The sequence below is a fragment of the Rhinatrema bivittatum genome, chromosome 8 (assembly GCF_901001135.1).
Source record: "Rhinatrema bivittatum chromosome 8, aRhiBiv1.1, whole genome shotgun sequence".
Classification (NCBI taxonomy): Eukaryota; Metazoa; Chordata; class Amphibia; order Gymnophiona; family Rhinatrematidae; genus Rhinatrema; species Rhinatrema bivittatum.
In genome coordinates this window covers 131,813,570-131,834,586 of record NC_042622.1, presented here as the reverse complement: position 1 = coordinate 131,834,586, position 21,017 = coordinate 131,813,570, and the positions used below count along the sequence as shown (strand labels likewise).

The 21,017-nt window shown below is 43.0% G+C and overlaps 1 protein-coding gene across 1 annotated transcript in view; it reads left to right on the top strand.

Annotated features, from left to right (window-relative positions):
• CACNA1B (calcium voltage-gated channel subunit alpha1 B) overlaps positions 1-21,017 on the top strand; it is a 1,161,590-nt gene that overhangs the window by 504,434 nt on the left and 636,139 nt on the right. The window contains exons 4-5 of the mRNA XM_029613506.1: positions 9,173-9,264; positions 9,903-10,055. Coding sequence (XP_029469366.1) covers positions 9,173-9,264; positions 9,903-10,055 — 245 coding nt within the window. The remainder of the gene's footprint in view (positions 1-9,172; positions 9,265-9,902; positions 10,056-21,017) is intronic.

Here is a 21,017-nt window from a genome sequence, read left to right as displayed (position 1 = left end):
AGGCAGGTAGGGCCAGCTCTTTGAGGGATTTGTAGGCTAAAATCAGTTCTATTAAGTTTGCCAATGTGTGCCTAAATAGTACATTCCAGTATACTGCTTGCCTGTCTATTGTGCTGCCATAGTTCTAACTCGATCTATGGTCTTCTCCCTTTCTCTTCTTCTGGCATGCTTGAATTCTGCCATTATGTACTCTGCTACTCTATCATAGCAAAGCTATTACATGCTACTTCAGCAGGTCAAACAGTATTCTGTAGAAATGTAAATAAAAAAGCAGCAGAACTGTGAAGGAATCCATTTTACTGTAGTGGGAGATGAAGCCAGAGCGCAGAACTACACAGAGAAGAACCTGGCACTTGCCATAGAACAACTTCCTCAGCTCAAGACATCTCTGGCACAGATTTATGAGGAGAGAGAACAGAAGAAAAAGAATGGACCGGATTTTAAAAGCTCTACGCGTGTAAATCCAGAGGATTTAAACGCGTGGGGGGGTTTACGTGCCCCGGGCCTATTTTAAAAAGGCCCGGCGACGCGCATAAAGCCCCGGGAAGCGTGTAAGTCCCGGGGCTTGCAAAAAGGGGTGGTCCGGGGCGGGGCGTGGGCGGTCCAGGGGCGGGGCCAGAGGCCTCCGACACAGCAGCCATTACCGCTCTATCGGAGGATCGCGTGCCGTCAGGCTGCCGGCGTGCGCAACTTGCACCTGCCCGGAGGCAGGTGCAAGAGGTAAGATAAAAGTCAGGGGGGGTCAGGTAGAGGGGAGGGAATCGGGGAAGGCAGCGCGGCTCGGCGTGCGCAAGGTGCACAATTGTTTACTCCCTTGCGCGCGCCGACCCCTGATTTTATAACTTGCGCGCGCACCCTTTAAAAATCTACCCCAATATGTTTACATGAAAGGATATCTCTAAAGAATAAAAAATATTTTATTTCATAGTTTCTGGGTCATCTTTGTGTTGAGGACAGAATGTTCATTCTGTGCCCGATTCTCTGTTGCTTATTAAGGGACGGGTTCATTTCATTCAATAAGTTTTAACAAAATCTCAGAAGAAAGGATCTGTGTTTTGCTTTAGCAGTAGTTTTTGCTGGACAGAAAAGTTCTTGGCTAATAAAAGTTAATCTTATTTGAAATCCACCACGGACCAATAATGTGTGAGACAGCACCAACTAAGCCAGTTGTTTTAAGATTAAAAGTTTAGATGATAAATGAACAATTAAATAGCAATGAAAACAATAAAAGCAAAATACTAACCTCCAAACAGAAGGATTAAACACTATGCACTAATTTGTGCTAAAACATTTAGCTTGCATATGTTAAAATATTTAATTTGCCTCCTAAAACAGCATTTAATGAGTAATGCACAGGGATGGTAACTTTCATATCGGCATGTGGACGTACATTGGCATATATATGCTGGTGCGCACCCAGAGACGCAGCAATTTTATAACTTGCACAGACATATCCACATATTTATTTTATTTATTTATTTATTTATTTATTTATTTAAGGTTTTTATATACCGGCAATCATGAGCACATATCTTGCTGGTTTACATGAAACGGGAGTGCATTAAATACATCAACTAGAACTGTGGTGATCGAAGGAGCAGTTACAAATAACAAGGGTAGCAGAACTTGGATAAGAAGGAAGAGATAGGAAAGAATAAACGGTTGAACGGTATACAAATAAATTAAATGCTATGTAAAAATGGCATGATTAATGGCTGAATATTTGAAGTCCTTGGTTTTATAACATATGTTATAAAATAGCTGGATGCATGCACATGTGCACCTAATGTAAAACAGGCACGCATCTAGGTACACAAATCCCGCTTCTACTGCAGAATTTTAAAAGGAGAGTGCATGCACGCCATTGCCAGTTTCACCAGTTCGTCCACCAGTTCGCTCTGTTAATACCTTCTAAGATGAGGAGTTGATTTGTACACTGCAGTCTCTGCTAGCTGCATTGTACAAATCAACTCCTTTTCATCACTTATAAGGTCAAAAAATCTTTAATGATGTGAATTTTACAATGGATACCTCTGAATGTGGCTGTAACAGCACCCCCCTAACCCGAACCCACTTCCAGAAAACTCACCCAAATGAAAGTGCCCCCTTACAATGGTCCATATATAGAGTATCCGACTGAGCCCTATAAAGAGGTTCTCTCTCTCTCTCTCTCTCTCTCTCTCTCCATGTGCACATACTTTAAAATTTGCATAGCTCCCACTGGAGCCACTTATGCACGTATGTGGCTGTTTTGCGTGCACAAGGCTTTTAAGTCAACTTGATTAATGGCAGTTAATGGATTTCTCCTCCAAGAACTTATCTAAAACCTTTTTTAAACCCAGCCTAACTGCAATAACCACATCCTCTGGCAACAAATTTCAGATCTTAATTGTGCAATGAGTGAAAAAGAATTTTCTCTGAATTAGTCTTCTCTTTCTCTGACTCTCTCCCCTGCCTATAACGTCTCCTACTCTTAAAGATCCATCTCCTCCATCAGTAATCTCCAATGAGCTCTTGAAATAGTAGGATCCTAAAAAGTTAACATTTAAAGGTGAATTTTAAAAATCCGACGAACACATTAAATAGGGGATGCATGAATAAAATAAAGAGGCAGATCTGCATGGTTTTAAGGGTTGGGGCTGACTGGGGGGACTGAAGGCTATCAAACCACAGGGGGTTTGGAGGACCTATCTCTTAACTGGACAAACTGGGGACGAATTGGTAAAATGGAGAATGGCATCAGTCCATGCCTTTTTTGAAATTCCCTCATTTCCACGTTAGAAGCAGGATTTGCGTCCCCATGTGAATGACCACGTAAATTAGGCGCATATGTGCACGCGCCCAGGCTCTTTTATAAAATGTGTGCATATACGTGTGTGAGTTATAAAATAGGGATGTGAATCGTTTTTCTGGTGATTGAAAATATCGTACGATATTTTTAAACTCGTCAGAAATCGGGGGCTCCCCGAAACCGATAGGAAAACCCCACGAAATTGTTCGTGGGGTTCTCTTATCGTTTTGGGGGAGGGCGGGAAAAATGGCACACAAAAACACTGGCTGGCCCACGCCATTTTTAAAGATGGCGCCGGCCGTCCATTACTCCTACCATGTGACAGGGGCCGGCCAATGGCACGGATACCCTGTCACATGGTAAGGGCAAAGGGCCATCGGTGCCATTTTGATTAGTGGCAGCTGATGGGCCCGAGAGTGGGATATTGCTCCCAGGACCCCCACTGGACCACCAGGTACTTTTAAAAAGTTGTTGGGGGGTCGGGAGTGTGGGGGAAGCTAAAGGATGTGTTTTAAAGGGTCGGGGTGGATTTTTTGTTTATCAGCTCGGGCGCAGCCGATAAAAAAAAAAAATGATCGGACTGCACGAAACAAAATTTTACGATAGTCCCCAAACCTGGAATCAGAACCGATTCCGGTTCCGATTCACATCTCTATAAAATAGCCATGTTCCTGAGTGCTGACCGACACAAAGCATGCACATGTGCACTCATGTGCCAGTTTGAAAGTTACTATCAGGGCTAGATTCATCATTCTTCGTAGAATAATGAATCCAGTGAAAAAGGGGGCGGGGGGGGGCGAGCCTGTGAAAGGCTGCAGCCGTTCACACCATGGTGGTGCGATTTCGCCATTTGCGGCCGGCTGCAGCCTTTCATGCAAATAGCACCACCGTGAAAGGTGGTGCTATTCACTGCGCTACTGCGACGATAATGTTCCTCACATTATCGCCGGCAGCGGCTGGCTCCTCCCCCTCCCTGCCCGACTCCTCCCCTCCCCTCCCCACCCTGACTCCTCCCCTCCCCTCCCCAACTCCTCCCCTCCCCCTAATTTGCATTATATCACATGCGATAAAGCTTTAGTAAATAACCCCTTTAGTTTGAGGCAGATGTTATATTTTAGAACTTAGCATATGCTGAATAGTGCATAAAGGAGAGCATACCATACTATTCCAGCATGCCCACTAAAGTGATTTCTTGAATTATAAGAGTCTGACATTCTGCTGCTCGCTGATTGTGTATATTTTGTATTGGTTTGTTTTTAAGAACTTTTTCGTCACTAGGTGACTGACAGATAAATAAAAATGTACACATTATGTTCCATTAGCTATATGTGGGTATGTGCTAATTTTGAGGTATTACCCACTAACAACCCTGAATTCCCTTTAGCATACTAAATGGCGTTCACACAAAGCTTTAGTGCATAGGCTTCTATGCCTCTATATATGATGTATAAAGGAGCAATGCCTTTTGCACAAGCTGTGTAGCCTGGAAGGCAACAAATAACATGTTCAGACAATAATTTTCTAGTATTTGATATTATTTGTACTAAATTTTATATATTTACTTTTACTCCATGGGCATATTGATTCCTTTGGATTGTATATTACATATACAGTTAAAATACTTAATTGAGGAAGAGAAACAAAAATAAAATATTGCTGATACTGAAGTTTTAACTAATTCATCTGATCTATAATGTCATTAGTCAACACAATGTCCCTGTCAGTTGGTATACATAACAATAAAATCTAATATAAAATCTTGAAGCACAGAAAACATGTTTTATTTAATTATATAAATATGTTACTATTGTCCTATATTATACACATTATTCTTAAGTGAAAAGCAGCCTTGGGCTTTGCTACCAAATAATGGCTTGTGACTGAGTTGGATGACCAGGTCAAAGGCAAGATTGCCAATGCCTAATAAAGGTCAAGGCCAAACTTCCTATGAAAATAAGAAGTTGCCATACTGGGTCAGACCAAGGGTCCATCAAGCCCACATCCTATTTCCAACAGTGGCCAATCCAAGTTACAAGTACCTGGCAACTACCCAAACATTAAATAGATCCCATGCTGCTAATATAAGAACATTAGAAGTTGCCATACTGGGTCAGACAGTTAATTGTTGGACAACATGTTTGCTAACATATATGTGGTTTAAAAGGACAAACACAAGTTTATGTGGTACAATAGGCTTCTTCATTTAACAGAACTCATTTTCCATGCACAAAAGTTGTTTTTCCCCCCATTTGTATCAATGTATATATATCTTAATATATCTGGCCCATTGTCTGGCATCAGGGTTGGGTTTTGGATTTTGGTGGCCATAGGCAGGACTGGGGAGGAGGGCACATGCAGAGATTGGAGAGTGCAGAAGAGGATACATTATGGCGCCTTTTTTAAGCTTCACCTGTGGGAACAGGTTCCTCTTTGACCTGGGTATTTGACATCTTCAAAATTTGGTGCCCTAGACCGTTGCCTATGTCTAAATCTGGACCTGTCTGGTATCAGGTGTTAATGGCATTTCTCCACCATGCCCTTCTGTACTAGATCAAATTTTCTTGGCTTATATCCATTATATAGAGAAAAGAAAAATAACTTAAAACATAATATAATACATTTTAGTTCCTAAAATTTGCTTTACTTTTGCAATAACTGTTTCCCAGTAAATCAGTTAACTTTAAAACTGAAATAAAATGTAAAAAAATTTTTTTAGAAGGATTGTCAGCAGCTGAAATGTTTTGAAAATAATGATTAAATTGAAAATAGCTTATTTCATTTATTCCTCCCTTCACCCCACCAGGCTAGGCTTTCTAAAAGCAATAGTGCTCTTGGTGGCTAACTTTGGCCTCCACCACACAGCCTCGCATTTTAGGGCAAATAACTTTGATCTGGTAGTTGTCTGATAATTGCGGGACAGTGGCTCAATCATTATTGTCTAAATAAGAAAAAATGTGGACAATCAGTCAGAACGTACACAGTTCTCGATCAGGCAAATGATTAACCTGGCCCATTTTTCCCCCGCATTCAACAGAAGTCTGAAAAATACACAAGGATAATTGTAGGGATGCACATTCATTTTAAACAAATGGGTAATCCAAACTGAAAGCCTTTTTTCATTTTGGTTCATTTTACCCAAAACAAATGCACAGGGCCAACAGAAAACACAAACATTTTGTTTGTTTTTTGGTTCAGGAAATAGCACTCACTATTTGCTAAAAGCAAAAAAAAAACCCCTATGACTCCCGCTGACTCTCGCCACCTCCTGCTACCCCACCGCTGCTCCTGGCACCTTCGTGGGCTCCTATACTCTTTAACCCCTCACCAAGAAGAAGTGCAGCTTAATAAAGATGCCAGGGTCCAGGCCTACTCAGCTGGGCTGAGTCAAACCCAGAGGGGCCTCCTCCTCAGTCTCGTCTGTCACCCATCCCATCCCAGATAAAGCAGCCAGGGACCGAGATCTCCCCGCGTCCCCATTCTATGGGAGTTCTTGTCCAGGTAGAAGAAAGGGGCAGGAGAGAGCCCCAGTTGATCCTGCTCCTGCATCGTCTGTTTGAAAATGGCATTGGGCCCTGAGATTGACACCAAAGTGATGGGAGTTGTGTTTTTTTTTCCTATTCTTCGCAAATAGTGCAGCTGGTGGGGGGCAGAGGGGAAGCTCGCAGGAAGTCCAGTTTCAGATGTTCTTTGTGTTATGGCATTTAAAAAAAAATGTTTAGTGTAGTTTGGCAAATGAACTGACCCAAAATAAATATTAAACATAATGAAAACAAATAAACCCCACCTCCCTGTAATGAAAAACAAACAAAACAAAATTATTAATTTTAAATGTCAAAACTAATTTATGTCTTGAAACAAAGGCAGGCTTGCACAATAATAAAAAAGCAAGGAAAAGAAAGTTGGATATTGGTGACCTTATATAACATCTGCCAAGAGCAAGGCCACAAGTGAGAGACAAAAGAACCGGTGTCCCCCAAGGGGTACAATAGCTAAAAAAGTAAAGGGCACAACAAAAAGTCTATGAACAGGCACGTAAGGAGGAAAGAAAGTCAAGGATCAGAGCTCAGGAAAACTGGAAGCAAAAGAATCGAAACAGATGCAGGGTTTAGGGAAATCTTCAGTTGTCCCCTTTTCCCTTCTTTAGGAAATGAACAGGTGTTCAGGCTTCCCAGAAAGTATACAAAAGATCCTGAAATTTAACCCTGCACTGGCAGATTAAACTGAGGGGCCGATGCAATAGAGTGCGCTCAGCCGGGCGCACTGTATAACCCGCACTCGGACGCGGGTTAAATAGGCGCTAATCCACCCCCTAATGCAATAGGGGGATTAGCACCTATTTAACGCGCGTACAATGCGGAGTGAATGCAATAGCGCTCATCACATGCAAATGCATGTGAATGAGGCTATTACTCATTCACTCCGCATTCAAAAATAAAAAAAGTTTGTATCTCAGCCGCACATTTTGCTCTCAGATATTAGCGCCTCCCTGGCAGGCAGGCAGATGGCCGGTTATAAAAACCGATGCCGAGTTTACCGACATCGGTTTTCGTAACCGGCAGCCGCGGCAAGGTCACGTTAGCAAGGAGGCGCTAAGGTCGCACAAGCAAAACTAGCGCCTCCTTGCTAGCGCAACCCCCTAATTTGGGTATAGCATGGCGCCATGCTCACGTTAAGAAAGCGGGTGCTGACTTTTCAGGGCCCGTTTTCCGTGCTTTTTATTGCATCAGCCCCTGAGCATGCAAAGAAAAAAAAAAAGTCTGGTCTGCTCTGCATAGGCCTGGAAACATCTGACAATGATCAAACTTCCATACCCAGAAGTGGAGCTCCCCCAAACTTCCATACCAGGCTCCCTTTCAGGCTCAAGAACGGGGAAATCAATATAGTTTGCAAAGAATTCAGAGCAAACCTCTGATGCACCCAGAAGCACCTGATGCAGGATTCTTTCTTTATCCAGGAGAAAATAAACATTCATACTTGATGGGAGAGACTGCTTAGGGATGTGGAGGTTTTGAAGCCTGTGCTTTTCAAAGGGACATCTGTGAGTAATACAGTGTTTTATGCACAGAAATGACCTTTTACAAAACTTGACAGCCGAATATATGGGTAAACCTGCACGTATGTCATGTTTGCAGGGAAATTTACCCAAACTGAGCTAAGGCTTTCCTGGGGGCAGAGTTGAGGGCTTTGAACATACCTTTTGGATTTTATAAAGAGGGAGGCTAACTTTCAAACTTGTCCGGAATACAGCATTTGCGCATAAGTGGATATGTAGAGGTTAATTCCAGTATGGCGGGAGCTGCAGAGTTTTTATAAAATAATTCATATCTCTGCCCCAAACATATGTGCAAATGTTTTACTGCATGCAAATATTTCCAATGCCAGAAAATGCTTACTTTCTCTTCCCGTTTTATGAACACATGCGTGCCTATTTTATGCACAAAATGATTGCGCAAATAAAACCCAGATTTAAATATGAAAGCAGGTGTTTTATAAAAGTACGCCATTTTGAAAATACTTGCACATGGAGTTGAAATTAGCAGTTTGCCAATATCTCCACCAGTTCGCCTAGACCTTCTAGCACTTTACCCTGAACCCCCACCCAAAAAGTACAAACAACAGACAAAGCCGATTTCACTTCTGCAAGTGAATTAGCAGGTGTAAAAGTGTACAAATAAGTTTAGTAATGTATACACATATATCTCTTCCAAAACAGCATCCAGCAGGCATACTTCGGAATCCTGTTCTGGAACACCCCTATACCACCCCTATGGGGGTCATTTTGTAACAACCTGCAACCAATTTTCAAATCGAACTTATGCACATATGTTCAGGTTGAAAAGTATTCTCACAAAACTGCCCAATCAAGTTGTACCTGCTAATTAATATTGACAGCTTTTCTGAAAAAAGTTTAAGCGTGTTCTTCTCAAAATCTTAAAATGTGTGCATAAATCGAAACCCTGTCCAGAGGCTGCCCCCTGAAACAGTGCTCAACTCTGTGCATAAAATTTCACACAGGGTGCACATAAATTTACACTCATATCAGGTAGGCAGTTTTCAGTTGGGGCATTTTTGCAGAAGGCCCTTTGAAAATTACTTTCCTTGAATAGAGAAATGTATTTTTAATTCTGAAAAAAACAGTTTCCAAGACCACCAGTTTTCAATTAATGACAAATTCTAAATGTTATTTTTCAGCTGTAGCTTAATTTGTCTATGTACCGACAGGTTTTTTTTAAAATTCTTTACCTTCTGAATAATACAATATGAAGCCCCACAGTTTTACTGGCCAAAATTGCATAAAGTACTCCATCTCTTTAACCAGTTCAATGAAGGAATATGGCAGAAAACTCAATAATGCTATCTTTTTCATTTTTGTTTTCTCAGGATTTTAGCTACTGCTGGAACAGACTTTGACCTACGGACCCTGAGGGCGGTCAGAGTGCTGAGACCACTAAAGCTTGTATCAGGAATTCCAAGTGAGTATGAATGCTAACAGTCGCTCGGCTCACGCCAGCCTCACGCTCGCCCTAAAGGTGCTCCAACAGCACCCCAGAAAACATTTTTAGATTTTGAATCGGGTTCTGTCCAGCTGACATTTCCAGTGTACAGTAGACTACCTCCATCAAAAGAGTTGGGGGTGGGGAGGGATTCTCGTGCTGAGAATGGAGGCACCCTGATTGCTTTGCCTTCTAGTATACACAATGCATGCTAAAAAAAGAGAAATTGTAACTGATCAAGTAATGAGGGAAAATAATGGGTACACCCCCCCCAAACTACACCTCTAATACAGGGCTTCCCAAACCTGTCCACAGCCAGTCAGGTATTCAGGAGATCCACCACAAATATGCATATGATACCTTTGCATATACGGCGTCTCCTGTGTATGCAAATTTATCTCAGCATATTCATTGTGGGCCTTCTGAAAACCCAGCTGGCAAGGGCCCCCCCACCCCCACCCCCTCAGGACACATATGAGATGCCCTGCTCCAATAAAAAAAAAAAAAAGAAGGTAGAAGTTAAACGGTTTTAACATTGGTAATGGCAGGGTTGTTTTGTTTTGTTTCCATTCACGGACCTTATCTTCACATCTTCTCTTTTTCCCTCCTCCCAACAGGTTTACAGGTTGTCCTCAAGTCCATAATGAAGGCCATGGTGCCTTTGCTACAGATAGGGCTGCTTCTGTTTTTTGCCATTGTGATGTTCGCGATCATCGGCCTCGAATTCTACATTGGGAAGTTCCATAAAGCCTGCTTCAGTATAAACACAGGTCAGAGAAGCATGAGATCACCACAAAAAGGAGGGGGTAGGAGCACTAGCTGAACCTTCTCTTGTTAGTGTTGTTTTTCAGTGCCTCAGTGATTTATATTATACGCCTGATTTAAGTTTCAGGCAAAAGTAGGGCATGGAAAGGAAGAAAGAAGCACGCAGCATCTGCATACAAGTTGGCAACAATAGGAGCTAATTTTTTCTGAAATTTCAATGCAGCAGAGCAGGGAGTGTATATTTCAAGAGCTTGATTATCTTGCTCTATTTTTGAAGGATAAAGTTCCCAGGCACAGAGCCTAAAAATCTAGGGATGGGGTGACAGTCCTCAAGAATCACAATCAGGCCTGGTTTTCAGGATATCCACATGAATATGCATGAGATAGATTGGCATATAACAGAGTCTGTGTATGCATATTCATTGTGGATATATCCTACTACTACTACTACTTAACATTTCTGTAGCGCTACACGATATACGCAGGGCTGTATCCTGAAAACCAGTACTGTTTGTGACTCTTGAGGTCAGAGTTGGTCACCCCTCATCTAAGAAGTCTGCATATTATTGACAAATGAGTTGATATAATTTCTATTATATTAATTGGTCTACTCATTACACTATTTTATTCAATGTTTTTTTTGGTTTACAGATTTTTTTAAGTTTTCCTCCTGTGTCTTGGATTCTTCCCTACAAGATTGATGGACTTTGTTATTATAGAATGTGCAAATTTTCTTCTAGTTTTATTATTCTGGATTTACGAGATAAATATTCAGAACCATTTAGAAGGACACCTCACAAGTTATCTGTTTAAATGGCAAGTTTTTTGTATATTCAGCCTTTTATCCAGCTACATTTTAGCTGGATCAGTCAATACTGAGCTAAAATGTAGTCTGATAAAAAAAAGAAGCATTCTGGAGGCATTTCGGAAAGGAGTTAAGTTATCCGGCTACCTTACTGATTAATTATAACCTGCTTCAGAGCAGGTCTACGGTTATCTGACCTTGTGTGGCCGAATAACTTCCTACAGATATCTGACTGTTTTCTCATAAACTTCTTTATTAATAACAAGAAAACAAAACAGAGCAGCCCTGCTTACTTTTGCAGTTCACAAAATAAAGACTGCAATATAACTCACAGTTTGGCAGTATTAGTCTTCCCTAGGCTTCCTTCTCTTCCCTGGGGCCTGCTTGTTCTTCCTCCTAAGGGAAACACCCTCAGAGCAGAGCTCCTTTCCTGTCTCTAACTTAAGGTGGGTCAGGCTAAATGCTTGGTTCCGGGCTTTTAAGGAGGGTCTAACATACACTAACATACACTCCTTTCAGGGCTCTACAGGTAACCTAAGTAACTACAGACTGGTTGAGCCCAAGATCAGTGCTGGGTAATGTGATGTAAGCTATTGTTAAGAAGAAAATTACTAGGCATATGGATAAATACAGTTTAATGGCAAGGAGCCAGCATGGCTTTAGAAAAGAGATGTCATGCCTTCCTAATCTATTAGAATTAGGTGTGACTAAGCATGAGGATGAAGGCCAGCCGGTCTATCTGGATTTTCAGAAAGTATTTGATAAAGTCACTCATGGAAGACTGCTCAGAAAATTAAAATGGCGTGGATGCAATGTGTTGCTGTGGTTTGGTGACTGGTTAAAATACAGGAAACAAGGAGTAGAATTAATTGGTCATTTATCCCAATGGAAAGAGATAAATAGTGGAGTATCTCAGGGATAGGTAAGAACATAAGAAATTGCCATGCTGGGTCAGACCAAGCGTCCATCTGGCCCAGCATCCTGTTTCCAACAGAGGCCAAACCAGGCCACAAGAACCTGGCACAAGAACACAAGAAATTGCCATACCGGGTCAGACCAAGGGACCATCAAGCCCAGCATCCTGTTGGAAACAGGATGCTGGGCCCAGAGGTCCCATTGTAAGGGAAGAGAGGAAAGGGAAGAGAGAAGGATCGCTGGGATGTGGGGGGAGTGGACGGGAGGGGGAGGAGGAGAGAAGCAGATTCTCTCTCTCTCACTCCTTCTCCTCCTTTTCACTGCCTTGTCTTACCTTGCTGCCCAGCGCCTCCTAGCAGAGTTCTTCCTGCCTCAGTAGGTGGGAACCCCACAGGCAGTAACCACAGCCATACCAGCAAGACTTTTCTTTCAGCATCCTTCAGCCTGCAGGGGTTGGGAACCCATGAGCTATTATGCCTGTCGGTCGCAGACGGCTGCAACCTCTCAAGCTCCCCTCTTTTTTCCCCACTCCATCAAGTCTGGGAAGAATGGCGGCCTCTGCCAACCCCCGCCGACCTCTCCGGCGTTCTCGGGACAGCGTGGGCGCTGCTGACCACCATCTTGGACCCGAAATCACCTAAGCGCACGCGCGCACGCGTGCAAGGGCCTCTCTTGAAGACGTCATAGCGGGAACCTCAGGGGCGTCCCCTTCCGATGACGTCAACCCGCTTGCGTATTTAATGCAACCAGCCCTTGCCTTCCTTGAGTTAGCAAGGAGTTCCGTCTTGCTGAATTCTCCTCTTCAAGAACTTCCTGTTCCTGACTTGGTCTTGGCATCTGGACGCTCTGAGTACCCTGTCCTCGAGGGCTCCCCTACGTTCCCGGCTATCCACTCCTCGGAGGGCCTACCTGCCTGATTGCTACAGATCTGCTTCTCAGGTCTCTCTCTCTCCAGGAACCATCTTCTGTGAGTACCTCTACTGACTTCTACTATACGAACTGTGCTAAGGATTCTACATGGTGTACCCCGTACTCCGGGCCACTACCTCCTTCCTTCGATAGAAGTCATTCAGCTTTCCTGCACTACAAAATATCTGCACACCAACTTAGGGAGCCACTTCCGGGTTCCGGCATCTCTATCAGTGCTTCAACATCTACTATAACGAAAGTATCAGCGTACCCTGCTCCGTGGACCACTACCGAATCTATGTTACTGAGGTGCCTACTCTCTTCAGAGGGGATTCCTGGTGTAATCCGCTCCGTGGGCCACTACCGGATCTTCTCACCTGTGGTCTCTCTCTGGGCATTCCCCATTGCTCAGCATTGTACTACAATATCTGCTATTCAGTGGACATTATTGTTTTCTCCATTTATAATAAAGTCTCTATTTCTAGCTGTGTTCCACACCACTGAGTCTGTGCCTGCTGATGGTGAGGCTCATAGGGCTCCTCCCTGTGAGCGGAGACATCTCTCATCTCAGCTCAGGGTTCACATTCTCCCATAAACATAACATGAGCATGTCACTATATATGCGCTCCTGCGGTTTACTTCTGCTTGCAGGGGTTGGGAACCCTGTGGGCACCTCATTGAAGCTACGCTGTAGCTTCTGATGTAGCTTCTGATGTAGGGCTTTAATGCAGGGTGAGGCAGCTGCGGCAGGAGTGTTTTGGGGGCATGTGATCTGCATGTGTGACTGAAGTGAGTTATTCTTTGGTATGTAGTTTCTTTGTAGGGATCTATAATAGATTGTTTTGTTCTGTTTTCCTAATAGGAGCTGCAATGGTGTTTTAGGGCCTGGGGTAGTCATTGTAGATTTGCGTTTCATAGGTAGGGTTGTTACTGTTTGAGTGCTGGCAGTTAGTTCTGTTTTGGTACAGGAAGTTTACTATATGATAACATGTAATTCAGTTTAATCACGGCTTTAGGGGGCTATCTCATATCTAACACACTTTACTATAGCCTAATGCCATATGGGTTCCAAGTGTCTTTTTTTTGCAGGGTTTTCTGATTGGCACCATAACAGTGCATGTACATATAATATACATGTTGTAAGTGATTTTACCTTAGTTTGTACTTTGAATATCTTTTTTCATGTAAAATCTGCTATAAATGCTTAAGGGTAGATTTTCAAATGTATGCCCGATTTTGCACACATGTTATAAAATCAGGGGTCGGTGCATGCAAGGGGGCTTCCCCCGTTCCCTCCCAGGCTGCTCTGAAATTGGAGCGGCCTGGGAGGGAACTTCCATTCCCCATAAACTAACCTTCCCACCCCTTCCCCTAACCCTCCCGACCCCTAGCTCTGTCCTAAACCCCCCCCCCCTCCACCCAATTCTTTTAACTTACCTTTTGCACCTGCTCCGGGCAGGCGCAATAGCGTGCGCCGGGAGCCTGCCAGCACGCGGTCCTCCAACACAGCGGCAAATGGCCGTTGTGCCGGAGGCCTCTGGCCCCGCCCCTTTTGAAAAGCCCTGGGACTTAGCCGTGTCCTGGGGCTTTACGCGTGTCACCAGGCCTTTATAAAATAGGCCCAGGGCGCGCAACTCCTCTGGAATTATGTGCGTAGAGCTTTTAAAATCAGCCCCTTAATTTTTAATTGTGTGGAGGTGAGGTGGGTCCCAGGCTGCAAGGATCGCCTATAGTGCCCAGTATCCTTGCACTGACCCAGAGAGAGTGCATCACATGCAGACCCTCACTATTCACCCATCTCCTACTTCCCCAGGGGTCCAGTGCTAAGGAAGGGTAGGAAGAAGATGGTAGGGTTCCTGGGAGAGTGACAGATCGCTAGTGATATTTCTTGGAAGCTGGCAATCCTATCTTCCACTCCTCTGGTAAATCTAGCTGTGCCTCCCCCTTCCCCAGCATTTCAAATCGCCAAAAGGGCTAGACTCCAAGGGGGACTGCCCCCTTTTCCCTCTCGCTGATTTGACCTGCACCCTTGTGGGTGCAGTCTCTTTCCTTGCCTCAGGCAGCAGATTGCCTTGAGCCATCCCTGCGGGGATCGGTGTCATTTAACTTATTCATTAATGACCTGGAAAAGGGAACAATGAGTGAAGTGATCGAATTTGCAAATGAGACAAAAATATTCAAAATAGTTGAAACACAAATAGGTTGTGAGGAATTGCAGAAGATCCTTGCCAGACTGGGGAGCTGGGCATGTAAAGGTCACATGAAATTTCATGTGGACAAATGCAAAATGATTCATATAGTGAAAATCAATCCAAACCATAAGTACACAATGTTGGTTTCCATATTAGGAGTCATCACCCAGGAAAAGGATCTTGGAGTCATTGTGGTCAGTACATTGAAATCCTCAGCCCAGTGTGTGGTGGCTGCCAAAAAAACCCAAAACAGAATGTTAGGAAAAGAGCAAAACTGAGACTATCGTAATGCCTTGGTATAGATCCACACTGCGAGTGCACCTTGAGAATTGTGTGCGGTTCTGATCAGAGCCAGGACCAGCTTCTTCTGCGCCCAGGGCAGCTATACAGAATTGTGCCCACCCCCGTCCCCCTTTCACTTACCAGTGACTGCTCTGGCACAGCGCTTTCTCCTCCAGCAGCAAAGGCACAGCTGTCCTTATAGTGGTGGCAGCTTCAGCAAAGCTCTCTCCCCCCCCCCCCCCCCCCCCTCTCTCCCCGCCTACCCAGCACCCCCGTCTTTCTCTTCCCACACTTAATGCAAAGCAATCCCTTTTCATTCCCCTCTCCTCCTTCCCCTGTATCCCTCTCTCCACCCACTCCACTCTGCCCTGAATCCTCCGGGTTCTCTCCCATTCCTTGCGCTGCATCCCCCTACCACTTGCCTTATGTCTTCTTCTTTCTCTCCCCCCCCCCCCCCCCACTACTTGTCTTGCATCTCCCACCTCAAGCCCAGCAGCAGCAGCCCCTTTTGCTCCTCCCCCAATCGTCTGCATAGCATCAGTCCTTTCTTTGGCTCCCCTCTTTACCCCTGCTAAGCAGCAGCTCCCTCTGCTTTCCCTTTTTCTGTCTCTCCTCCCCCTCCCCCCCCCCCCTCCCCCCCATCTTTCTGTCTCTCCTCAGGCTGCAGTATCATGGATCTTTCTGCAGTGGCAGCAGAAATAGCTAAAGAAACTGCCATCAGGCCGCCCCTGCCTTTCTCCCACACAAGCGTATTCATTGCAGTTTCCTGAAAACCTGGCTGGCTGAGATCCTCCAGAACAGATCTGGGAAGCACTTCCCTAGGTTCTTCAGCTTTGCACACCCTCCTCGATTCATCTTCAGGCTCGTAGGCTCCCCCCAGAGTTTTTATAATTAACCATCATTATGCCACCACCAGAGCCCTTCCCAGAACAGCCCTACAAAATTACATAACTGGAGATCATACTTTTAAATATTAAACTTTGTTTTGCAATATATGTTTCAGAAATTATATCACAATATGATGAATATCTATTCTGTGATTTTTGGAAATAGACTGCAAAACAAATCCTAAGAAATGCCTACAATATATTTATCAATTAAAAGATATTTATTCTACATTGGTAGAAGGTAATCTCTGAAATGACTGGCTGGGCTGAACTGAAATTTTTTATCTTGGCTACTCACCATAGGAAAAGCATTCAGATGGTATTGTCACTTCAGTTACAGTGACATAAAGTCCCTCGGTTACCAGGAGTAACACACAAACCCTGCAAAAAGTCATTCAGTACCGATATAGCAAGCCTGCCATACCAACACAGCATTAACTCCCAGAACTCAAACAGCAACAGCCCTGCATGAAAAGCAACACTGCAAATATCCCAGCTGGGCCTAAAACACCAATATACCTCCTGTTCGGAAAACAGAACAAGATGGATTACTACAGCTCCCTACCCAGAACCTAAATGCTAGCAGAATACTCCACCTCTGTCACATATATAGAACACATAGATCTTCACCAAATAGAGAATAAAAGATCATATATTAGAAACAGAAATCATATATTATATATATATCATATATTAGAAACAAAACCTGTTTCTTGAAAACCAGGTTCTACAAGGTCAAGATAAATAGCAAAGAGTCTCACCCTATTGACTCAAAGTTGGGGGTACTTCAAGGATCATCCCTTTCACCCACACTTTTCAATATTTATTTACTTCCACTCTGTCACCTACTATCCAACCTCAAGCTAACACACTTCCTATACGCGGATGACATACAAATACTCATCCCTATAGCGGAATCTCTCCAAAAAACTTTGTCTTACTGGACCAACTGCCTCTCAGAAATCAACAACCTACTCTCCAGCCTCAACCTGGTACTTAACACCAACAAAACTGAAATCCTTATTATAGCCCCAGAAAATTACTTCCCCCTCATCCCTACAACTGCCAACCAATGTCCCATCACCTCAATAAACGTCTCTTCTCAAGTAAGAGACCTGGGTGTTCTACTAGATAACTGACTCAGCCTCAGCAAGTTCGTAAACAACACCACAAAAGAATGCTTCTATAAACTGCAGGTATTAAAAAAACTAAAACCACTTTTACTCCACAGAGACTTCCGCCTGGTACTACAATCCATCATACTCCCGAAACTGGACTATTGCAATTCACTCCTGCTGGGCCTTCCTGCCAGCACCATCAAACCACTCCAGATGGTCCTTAACGCCATGGCCAGAATTCTCACAAACACTAACAGAAGGGATCATATCACCCCCATCCTCCAGCACCTTCACTGGCTGCCGATTAAACACAGGATACACTTCAAAACCCTTATGATGATAAACAAGGCCCTTCACAACATCTCCCCTCTCAACCTAACTTTTCCACTCTAACAGCACATCACCAAGAGACCAACTAGAAATGCGTACAAGAACTTGCTACTCACCCAACCGGCAAAATCTTCCCGGAGGAAACGTGCTCTTTCTAGGGCGGGTCCCCTACTCTGGAATTCGCTCCCTCCGGACCTTCGCCTAGAACCCTGCCATAGGACATTCAAAAAGAAGATAAAGACTTGGCTTTTCACCCAAGCTTTCCCGGAGAACTAAAACCCAAGGATTTCGAGGACATTATAGACCCTGATCCCTTTCACCTAAATCCCTGCCATAGATCTCTCAAAAAGTAACAATAGTCTTAGCTTCTCACCCAAACTTTCCCAGAATCCTAGACCCAAGGAATACGAATACATTATAGACCCCGATCCCTTCTCCTGCTGTACATATGTTTCTTAATAGTTCTACTTTGCAGTTTAATCAGACCTTTGTTTGTTTTCTGTAAATTCTTTAAATTCTTTATTGTTATGTGTTTCAATGTAAGCTGCCCCCGAGGCAACAGTTATATTTCCTTGTAAACCGGTGTGATATGTATATTATACAGGAACCTCGGCATATAAAAATTAAAAATAAATAAATAAATAAATAAATAAATATACAGATACAAACTGAATTCTTATTTGTTCTGCTATACTTTCCTGTCCAAGCCCCTTTTCTGTTCCCTACACATAGGAGGAGAGGGGGGTGGGGAACAAGAGAGGAGAGGGGGGTGGGGAACAAGAGAGGAGAAGGATCTGGGAGGGTTCTTCTTTGTTTGCACAGTGCTCTGTCTGCTTCAGGCTCACCTCTGCCCCCAGCCAGTTCCTTACATGCTACCTGCCACAGGAGGGGCTGCAGAAGGAAGCAGAAGGCTGATGTCTGCTGCCTGAGATTCAGGGCACTGGCCAGTAGAGTCATCGTGACAGAGCTTTGTGTGCTAGATGATGCCCCCTTGAGCTTGACACCTGGGACAGCTGCCCCGGTTCTGGTTGCCCCATCTAAAAAAAAAAATATATAGTGGAACTAGAAAAGGTATAGAGGGGGCAATCAAAATGATAATTGAGATGGAATGACTCCATTATGAATGAAGACTAAACAAGTTAGGGCTCTTCAGCTTGGAGAGGAGACAACAGAGGAGATATGATAGAGGTTTATAAAATTATGAGTGGGTTGGAGCGGATAAATGTGGAAGTTACTTATCCTTTCAAATAGTACTAGGACTAGGAAACATTCCATGAAACTATCTGGTAGCAGATTCAAAACAATTTGGAGAAAATATTTTTTCATTCGGCACACAATCCAGCTTTGGAATTTATTGGAGAATGTGACTTTAAAAAAGGCCAAAACAAAGCTGACTTTAAAAAGGGTTTGGGCAATTCCTGGAAGAATAGTCCATAAAAAATTATTAGCCAGGTAGACCTGAGGAAACTGCCAAGTATCCCTGGGATTGAGCAAAAACAAATCAAATTACCAGTGATTTCTGGTGATCTGGACTGGCCACTGTCAGAGACAGAATGCTTGGCTCGAAGGACCAGGTTGGCACATCTTGGTTCTTAAGTCTGAAGGTACTTCTCATACCAATGGTCTTTGTCCCAGTTCAGACAGCTTAAATATTGCCCCCTTTATGCCCTACATTTGCCCAAAACTGAAGTCTAGACCTATTCAGACAGAGTCTGGATAACAAAGTAGCCGGATAAACATATCCAGCTATCTTTGGAGGCATATTCAGTAGTGCAGCCACATAATTTAATACAGCCAACTATTTTAAGTCGTTAGCTGGATAACTATAGCCAGCTAACTTTAGGACAGCTGATTGACCCAACCAGATTTGGCTGGCTAAGTCATCCAGCTAACTCCGAATATCGAATTTAGCCGGTTAACGTTGCCGGCTAACAACTCCTCCCAGTTAAGCTCCCCGAACGCCCCCAATTTATCCTGCTAAATTCTAGCAACCCTACTTATTAGCAGGCTAGAATTTAGTCAGATAATGGCTGAATATAGCCGGGTAAGCCATTTAGATGGATAACTATTAAGTTATTCATCTAAATGGCTTTTTAATATGGATATCATGATTTTTAGAGCTGTTTAGCTTTTTCAAAGTACTGTGGTTCCCATATATTATGCCTTGTCAAGTTAAAATGCAGTTGCAGAGTGGGTAGATACTGTACAACATAGTTCCTTTCTAAAGTATCGTTGAAGTCTAGCAGTTTCAAAATCAGAAAGAAAATATATGTTCTGACTGAAATTTAAGATGAGAATTGGTGCTTTGAGTCAACAGTAAATATGATAAATATCTTGTAGCAAAGGCAAAATTAGCAAAACTGAAAGTGATTACATTTTATAAAATAATACCTTTGACTATAAGAGAAAGCATTACTTTGTAACTAATTCTTCTGGAATAACTTTCTCTCTCTCTCTTACACACACACATACACACACACATTTGACAACTAAGTGCAGTAAATTATAAATTAAATTGCATAATTAAGAAAATGTTTTCTCATTTTCAAAAGCACATATAAAAATTCATTAGCAATAATGATGATTTAACTACCTAATATTAACTGAGCCACTTTAGTAATTTCTGTATTGCTACTATTAACTAGTATTATATTATGCTAATATATGTTAATTATCTAGAAAAGGGGCCCTCACAAAGCTTGTACTAAAACATTTGTTAATGCACACTAGCATATACTTTTTATGTATAAGCCACAATATCACTTGACTGGTGATGCAATAAAATTTTACCGAATGCATGCAAATATTGCCCTCAGTAATATATGGATGGCATTTATATGGACACTAACACAAAGTATAAGGATCAAATTTCAAAACCTGCTGAGTGGGGAATCTAAAACACCCCAGTTATCTTGAGCTAAATTTTTAGTCAAACCTAGGTTTCATAGAAACATAGAAACATGATGGCAGAAAAACACCATATGGCCCATCCAGTCTGCCCATCTGTCCAATTAATTTAGCATTATAATTCTCATCACTTCCTTAGAGATCCCCTCTGTTTATCCTATCCTTTCTTGAATTCAGATACTGTTTTTGAATCTACCACCTCCACTGGGAGACTGTTCCATGCATCCACCACCCTCTCTGTAAAGAAATATTTCCTAAGATTACTCCTGAGTCTACCGCTTTTCAACCTCATCTCATGACCCCCTCATTCTAGAACTTCCTTTCCATTGAAAAAGACTCCCCTCCTGTGCATGGAAACCTTTGAGACATTTAAATGTCTCCAACATATCTCCCCATCTCACTATTCCTCTAGGGTATATATGTTTAGATCTTTAAGTCTATCCCCATAGGCTTTAGAATGAAGAACCACTGACCATTTTTAGTAGCCACCCTCTGGACCAACTCCATCCTGTTTAGTGTTACAGATTTTGGTATCAATGGCAAAAAGCCAACAGCCCTTCCATTATGTCACTCATAAAAATGTTGAAAAGAACCGGTCCAAGGTCCAATCCCTAAGGCACAT